General features: G+C 45.6%; 1 protein-coding gene across 1 annotated transcript; it reads left to right on the top strand.

Moving 5' to 3' along the window:
* The first annotated feature begins 324 nt into the window (after positions 1–324).
* On the top strand, positions 325–2,853 carry LOC120028508 (P2Y purinoceptor 2-like). The gene is made up of 2 exons (XM_038973705.1): positions 325–1,176; positions 2,626–2,853. The coding sequence occupies exons 1-2, from the start codon at positions 325–327 to the stop codon at positions 2,851–2,853; spliced, it is 1,080 nt and encodes a 359-aa protein (XP_038829633.1).
* Positions 2,854–8,945: the final 6,092 nt, after the last annotated feature.

The raw sequence follows: 8,945 nt of genomic DNA, 5'->3' as shown, positions 1-8,945 counted from the left end.
TGAGCTTCAGATTCCAGCTGCGGCATTCATGCATATGGGTTTAGAAGCAAGTAAACAGAGACATTTAGTCATAGCTTTGGAGTGTTTAGTCATAGCCTTAGTGTGAAGAGTTATACAATTGGCTAGTACAGTTTTATCATTACTATCCCACTTTAGCTTCTCTGTGTGTGTGTGTGTGTGTGTGTGTGTGTGTGTGTGTGTGTGTGTGTGTGTGTGTGTGTGTGTGTGTGTGTGTGTGTGTGTGTGTGTGTGTGTGTGTGTGTGTGTGTGTGTGCATATATTAGTAAACCTCTGTATCTTCCTCAGATCTGTTTATGAACAACGATGGCTACCTTCACCAACCACTCAACCAATGAGAGCAGCGGGCAAAACTGCCGATGTCGCTTCAAGGAGGACTTCAAGTACATCCTGCTTCCTGTCAGCTACACTCTGGTCTTCGTGATTGGCCTAGCCCTGAACTTCACGGCCATGTACGTGATCCTGTTCCGTACGAAACGCTGGAAGCCCTCCACGGTGTACATGTTCAACCTAACAGTGTGCGACACCCTCTACATCCTCACCCTACCCTTCCTAATCTACTACTACGCCGACGAGAACGACTGGCCCTTCAGCGAGCCGTTCTGCAAACTCATCCGTTTCCTGTTCTATGCTAACCTTTACGGTTCCATCCTTTTCCTGTGCTGCATCAGCCTGCACCGCTTTCTGGGCGTGTGTTACCCGATTAGGTCCCTGAGCTGGGTCAGCGCCAGGAGAGCCCGGCTGGTGTCTGTGGCGGTGTGGGTGTGTGTGTTGATGTGCCAGGCTCCCGTTCTCTACTTCTCACGGACCAGGGACGAGGGGACGGAGAGGGTGTGCTTCGACACCACCAGTCCAGAGTTATTTCATGACTTCCTGGTGTACAGCTTGGTGGTATCTATGCTGCTGTTTGCCTTCCCCTTCATGGTGGTGATGGTGTGCTATGGACTGATGGTGAGGAAGCTTCTGGAGCCCACCTGGGAGGCAGGAGGGAGCCAGTCGAGGGGAGTCGGGGGGATCGCTCCTCATCGCTCCAAACAGAAGTCTGTGAAGATGATAATCATTGTGTTAGCAGCGTTCATGCTGTGTTTCCTACCCTTCCACCTGACCAGAAGTCTGTACTACTTCCTCAGATACCTGGAGCAGATGGACCCCTCCCAGGTACAGTACCACAACCATTGGAATACTACGCTTTTAAAGGTTCTGCCTGGTTCTCCCTGTCACCCAAGGTGCAGGAGGCTGGCTTCAGGTAGCTCCACCTTTCACCCAAGGTGCAGGAGGCTGGCTTCAGGTAGCTCCACCTTTCACCCAAGGTGCAGGAGGCTGGCTCCAGGTAGCTTCACTTTTCACACAAGGTGCAGGAGGCTGGCTCCAGGTAGCTCCACCTTTCACCCAAGGTGCAGGAGGCTGGCTCCAGGTAGCTCCACCTTTCACCCAAGGTGCAGGAGGCTGGCTCCAGGTAGCTCCACATTTCACCCAAGGTGCAGGAGGCTGGCTCCAGGTAGCTTCACTTTTCACACAAGGTGCAGGAGTCTGGCTCCAGGTAGCTCCACCTTTCACCCAAGGTGCAGGAGGCTGGATCCAGGTAGCTCCACCTTTCACCCAAGATGTAGGAGGCTGGCTCCAGGTAGCTTCACCTTTCACCCAAGGTGCAGGAGGCTGGATCCAGGTAGCTCCACTTTTCACCCAAGGTGCAGGAGGCTGGCTTCAGGTAGCTCCACCTTTCACCCAAGGTGCAGGAGGCTGGATCCAGGTAGCTCCACCTTTCACCCAAGGTGCAGGAGGCTGGCTTCAGGTAGCTCCACCTTTCACCCAAGGTGCAGGAGGCTGGCTCCAGGTAGCTCCACCTTTCACCCAAGGTGCAGGAGGCTGGCTTCAGGTAGCTCCACCTTTCACCCAAGGTGCAGGAGGCTGGATCCAGGTAGCTCCACCTTTCACCCAAGATGTAGGAGGCTGGCTCCAGGTAGCTTCACCTTTCACCCAAGGTGCAGGAGGCTGGATCCAGGTAGCTTCACCTTTCACCCAAGGTGCAGGAGGCTGGATCCAGGTAGCTTCACCTTTCACCCAAGGTGCAGGAGGCTGGCTCCAGGTAGCTCCACCTTTCACCCAAGGTGCAGGAGGCTGGCTCCAGGTAGCTCCACCTTTCACCCAAGGTGCAGGAGGCTGGCTTCAGGTAGCTCCACCTTTCACCCAAGGTGCAGGAGGCTGGCTTCAGGTAGCTCCACCTTTCACCCAAGGTGCAGGAGGCTGGCTCCAGGTAGCTCCACCTTTCACCCAAGGTGCAGGAGGCTGGCTTCAGGTAGCTCCACCTTTCACCCAAGATGTAGGAGGCTGGCTCCAGGTAGCTTCACCTTTCACCCAAGGTGCAGGAGGCTGGCTCCAGCTGGCTCAGGCTCAATTCAACCTCTGCTATTATGATTGTTGATATTGTCATTATCCTTGACATATAAAGGTAATTTCCACATCAAGAGGATATCTGCAGCATTTACCTTGAATGCGTTCTCCACGAACGCGGTAACATTGCCTTTAAAAGGCACATTGTCAACAGCGTTACACGTATTGAATCGCGGCCTTAACCTTTCAATGATTTGTTATTGTATTCATCCCCAGGTGAGCTGTGAGCGGCTGAAGGCGTCCAGCCTGGCCTATATGGTGACACGCCCCCTGGCCAGCGCCAACAGCTGTGTGGATCCCATCCTTTACTTCATGGCTGGGCAGGGTTTCCGTAGTAACCTCGCCAACAAAAATCAGAGCATCGCTAGGGAAACCAGGAAGCGTGATGGCCGCCCTTTCGAAGCAGCTCTGACCGTCAGGAGAGTCAATCCATGTACTGAATAGCTATGGAACAGAGTGACCTCCATTGGAATGGATAAAACCCCATTGGACAAACACACTGGAAGGATGACTGGCTCCTCTAAACTGAATATTATTTAGCCCATATTATTAGACTGTTTGAAAGAGAATGTACGTCATGATATTTTATTGAATGTTCTTTCCCCTGACAGGTAAATACTGGGAGATTACATACAATAGAAATACCAGATGTCTTACTTGAAAGTGAGAGGGGAATACAGTAACTCATTGATAGAGATCTAACTTAGCTAAGGAAGCTAAAGGCAGGAAGAAATACATTGGTTGATGCTAACAGTGTAGAGAGAATAGATGCCGTGATAACATGTTAGGGACGTTAGTGATGCTGTAATCACAATAAACAGTAAATATATATTTAGGGGCCCGCTGATTGTAGTGTATCTAACAAATCTTTATTCAGGATTACATACACCACAAACAGACTGTAAATCAGTCTTAACAGGACCTCCTCGTAAGAGCATTCAGAGAAAGTGGTTCAGCTCCAGGCATGACTTGGGCATGTTCTTGGGTGTGTCTGGAAAGTCATGAATTAACATCCCAAAGACTCACAGATGGAGCTGGATATAATCCAGACAGAGAGCTTTATAGAAGCAACACAGGCTCACTGCTAGCTGGCACAACTACAAATTACTAAGAAAAAACTCATGCTTAACCCGTAAGAGTCTAAGCCCTGTCTAAGCCGGAGGGAGAGGGGGGGGGGGGGGGGGGCGCATGTTTTAAGAAGGTCATGCCAAGGACCATTTAGCTTTTCGATTTTGAATTGTAAGACCCCTTGAACTATCAAAAAATACAAACACATTAAATAACAGATTCACTACAACAGAGAGTCCCCCACAAAAATCTAAAGGAAGATTGTTCTGAAGTGTTTATCATATCTGAACGATTTAAGATCAGGAAACATGTGTTTGTATTTTTTTTTTGACATGTATTGAACCCCTTATTTTTGGCACCATATGCTCTACTGGTCAAACGTTTTAGAACACCTACTCATTCAAGGGTTTTTATTTGTTTTTACTATTTTCTACATTGTAGAATAATAGTGAAGACATCAAAACTATGAAATAACACATATGTAATCATGTAGTAACCAAAAAAGTGTTAAACAAATCAAAATATATTTTATATTTGAGATTCTTCAAATAGCCACCCTTTGCCTTGATGACAGCTTTGGCATTCTCTCAACCAGCTTCACCTGGAATGCTTTTCCAACAGTCTTGAAGGAGTTCCCACGTATGCTGAGCACTTGCTGGCTGCTTTTTCCTTCACTCTGTGGTCCGACTCATCCCAAACCATCTCAATTGGGTTGAGGTCGGGGGATTGTGGAGTCCAGGTCATCTGATGCAGCACTCCATCACTCTCCTTCTTGGTAAAATAGCCCTTGCACAGCCTTGAGGTGTGTTGGGTCATTGTCCTGTTGAAAAAACTAATGATAGTCCCACTAAGCCCAAACCAGATGGGATGGAGTATTGCTGCAGAATGCTGTGGTAGCCATGCTGGTGAGCCTTGAATTCTAAATAAATCACATACAGTGTCACCAGCAAAGCACCCCCACACCATAACACCTCCTCCTCCATGCCTCACGGTGGGAACCACACATGCAGAGATCATCCGTTCACCCACACCGCCTCTCAGAAAGACACAGCGGTTGGAACCAAACATCTCCAATTTGGACTCCAGACCAAAAGACATTTCCACCGGTCTAATGTCCATTGCTTGTGTTTCTTGGCCCAAGCAAGCCTCTTCTTCTTATTGGTCTCCTTTAGTAGTTAGTAGTTTGTCTCCTTTGCAGCAATTCAACCATGAAGTCCTGATTCACGCAGTCTCCTCTGAACAGTTGATGTTGAGATGTGTCTGTTACTTGAACTCTGTGAAGCATTTATTTGGGCTGCAATCTGAGGCTGGTAACTCTAATGAACTTATCCTCTGCAGCAGAAGTAACTCTGGGTCTTCCTTTCCTGTGGCGGTCCTCATGAGAGCCAGTTTCATCATAGCGCTTGATGGTTTATGCGACTGCACTTGAAGAAACTTTCAAAGTTCATTAAAATGTCCTTATTGACTGACCATGTCCTAAAGTAATGATGGACTGTCATTTCTCTTTGCTTATTTGAGCTGTTCTTGCCATAATATGGACTTGGTCTTTTACCAAATAGGGCTATCTTCTGTATACCCCAACTACCTTGTCACAACACAACTCATTGGCTCAAACGCATTATTAACAAGGAAAGAAATTCCACAAATGTACTTTTAACAAGGCACACCTGTTAATTGAAATGCATTCCAGGTGACTACCTCATGAAGCTGGTTGAGAAAATGCCAAGAGTGTGCAAAGCTGTTATCAAGGCAAAGGGTGGCTATTTAAAGAATCTCAAATCTCAAATATATTTTGATTTGTTTAACACTTTTTTGGTTACTACATAATTCGATATGTGTTCTTTCATAGTTTTGATGTCTTCACTGTTATTCTACAATGTAGAAAATAGTAAAAGAACAACCCTTGAATGAGTAGGTGTTCTGAAATGTTGACCGGTAGTGTATTTCCGTACATTTTTTAACTGGTACCAGGTGGACCTTCAGATGAGTCTTGTGAGGCCTGTGGGCATCCAAGAGCAAAACAACCACTCTGTACTGTACATGTCGGTGAGAGTCTCACCTTTACACAGAGTGTGTAGCCCAAACAGTTGAGACGCTACAGACAGAAGTTGGCAGATGGGATGTACCGACTTCAGACGAGTCCAAAGACACTTGTGGGGGTCGTAGAGCAAAACGGAGAGCACCATCGTGTCTGTGAGAGTCTCATCTTTCCATGTATTTAACACTTGACATCCTGTCAATTTACTGTCCTGATAGGGAATCAATGTTTGTCAACGTCATCCATGTTTGATCAATGTTTGTCAACAGCCTTTATTTTTTGCAACCTCATAGTCATTGTAATTTAACAAACACACAGACTCTCACTCACACACACACACACACACACACACACACACACACACACACACACACACACACACACACACACACACACACACACACACACACACACACACACACACACACACGTTTACCGCTGAGCGTTCATGCATTATAACACAAAGCACACACAGACGACTCAAAATAAACCTCTCCTTTATTTCAAGAGTAAAAATATCATACAGAAAAATGTAATATCATAATAAATACAATCTACAATGTAGAGAAGATGAGTTGTTTTTCCTTCTTGTCTGCAACACTTCAGATTATAACGTGTCATAATGAAACAGATAAAAATATGGACATGTCCAACCAATAAAAATATGGACATGACCAACCAATAAAAATATGGACATGTCCAACCAATAAAAATAATCAAATCCAGACAAAGGTTCTGAACCGTAAAAACAGCAACATACAGAATATATAATAGTAGTTCATCATCATTATTATCCTTTATCAAATGTCAACTGCAAAACCCAAACTGTGTTTCCACGGCGAAGCAGCTGTCAGACACTAGTCGAAAAATCTATTTAAATAACTAAAAAACAGAAGTAAAAAACACTTGAAATGCAGCTGAAGGAATGAGATTGAGATGGTCAGTCATGATTTTGTATTCCTATGATAATGTAGTTAGTTCCCTTTAGGAGGACTGCGAATACAGCTTTTACTCAGACTACCCAGAGATGATAGGGTCTGTCTGCATGCTCTCCCTGGAGGAGCAGGAACGTGTGTGTGTGTGTGTGTGTGTGTTGTGTGTTGTGTGTGTGTGTGTGTGCGCGTGCGTGCGTCTGTGTGTAACAATAAGTAACAACACTTGAATGAAAACTCTGAATAATGTGTCTGTAGTGCTTAATCTGTGGGGGCAAAAGAGCCAAGTTGATTATCCTACTAACTTAGCCCATGTCTGTTGCTAGGCAATCGTCACAAGGCAGGAAGTGAGGTCATGGTTTGAGATAAGTTCCACATGGAGTAGGATGCCACTGATCAATGGTCAGTGTAGCTGGGAGGGTCAACTGATCCAAGATCTGTGACACACCAGGAGAGAGGAAGTCACAGGACAAAGCACACCTCCCCCAAAATGTCTGGGACTGATTTAAGTGTGTCAAAAGAGGCACTGAAATTTACTGGCAAACCCACATCCTGACACTGTCCCTTTCCTTTCCCTGTTCCTTTCCTTACCCTGTCCCTTTCCTTGACCTTGTCACTGTCCCTGACACTGTCCCTTTTCTTTCCTTAACCTGACCCTGACCCTGACCCCGACCCTGTCCCCGACCCTGTCCCCGACTCTGTCCCCGACTCTGTCCCCGACTCTGTCCCTGTACCTGACCTTGTCACTGTCCCTGACCTTGTCACTCTCCCTGACCCTGTCACTGTCCCTGACTCTGTCCCTTTCCTGACCCTGTCCCTGACTCTGTCTCTTTCCTGACCCTGTCACTGACTCTGTCTCTTTCCTGAACCTGTCTCTGTCTCTTTCCTGACCCTGTCACTGACTCTGTCCCTTTCCTGACCCTGTCACTGACTCTGTCTCTTTCCTGACCCTGTCCCTGACTCTGTCCCTTTCCTGTCACTGACTCTGTCCCTTTCCTGACCCTGTCACTGACTCTGTCTCTTTCCTGACCCTGTCCCTGACTCTGTCCCTTTCCTGACCCTGTCACTGACTCTGTCTCTTTCCTGACCCTGTCCCTGACTCTGTCCCTTTCCTGACCCTGTCACTGACTCTGTCCCTTTCCTGACCCTGTCACTGACTCTGTCCCTTTCCTGACCCTGTCACTGACTCTGTCCCTTTCCTGACCCTGTCACTGTCCGACCATCCTCTGTACACATCTAAGAGCTTCAATAAAAACAGGGCAATTCACCTTGTCTATTCACAGCCCTATATACATATATACAGCCATTTACACAGCCGTATGTACATATATACAGCCATTTACACAGCCGTATGTACATATATACAGCCATTTACACAGCCGTATGTACATATATACAGCCATTTACACAGCCGTATGTACATATATACAGCCATTTACACAGCCGTATGTACATATATACAGCCATTTACACAGCCGTATGTACATATATACAGCCATTTACACAGCCCTATGTACATATATACAGCCATTTACACAGCCGTATGTACATATATACAGCCATTTACACAGCCGTATGTACATATATACAGCCATCTACACAGCCGTATGTACATATATACAGCCATCTACACAGCCGTATGTACATATATACAGCCATTTACACAGCCGTATGTACATATATACAGCCATTTACACAGCCGTATGTACATATATACAGCCATTTACACAGCCGTATGTACATATATACAGCCATTTACACAGCCGTATGTACATATATACAGCCATTTACACAGCCGTATGTACATATATACAGCCATTTACACAGCCGTATGTACATATATACAGCCATTTACACAGCCGTATGTACATATATACAGCCATCTACACAGCCGTATGTACATATATACAGCCATCTACACAGCCGTATGTACATATATACAGCCATTTAGACAGCCCTATGTACATATATACAGCCATTTACACAGCCGTATGTACATATATACAGCCATTTACACAGCCCTATGTACATATATACAGCCATTTACACAGCCGTATGTACATATATACAGCCATCTACACAGCCGTATGTACATATATACAGCCATTTACACAGCCGTATGTACATATATACAGCCATTTACACAGCCCTATGTACATATATACAGCCATTTACACAGCCGTATGTACATATATACAGCCATATGTACATATATACAGCCATTTACACAGCCGTATGTACATATATACAGCCATTTACACAGCCCTATGTACATATATACAGCCATTTACACAGCCCTATGTACATATATACAGCCATTTACACAGCCGTATGTACATATATACAGCCATTTACACAGCCGTATGTACATATATACAGCCATTTACACAGCCCTATGTACATATATACAGCCATTTACAAAGCCATATGTACATATATACAGCCATTTACACAGCCGTATGTACATATATACAGCCATTTACACAGCCGTATGTACA

The sequence above is a fragment of the Salvelinus namaycush genome, chromosome 34, assembly GCF_016432855.1.
Source record: "Salvelinus namaycush isolate Seneca chromosome 34, SaNama_1.0, whole genome shotgun sequence".
Taxonomy (NCBI): domain Eukaryota; kingdom Metazoa; phylum Chordata; class Actinopteri; order Salmoniformes; family Salmonidae; genus Salvelinus; species Salvelinus namaycush.
This window is presented reverse-complemented; position numbering and strand designations above follow the sequence as displayed.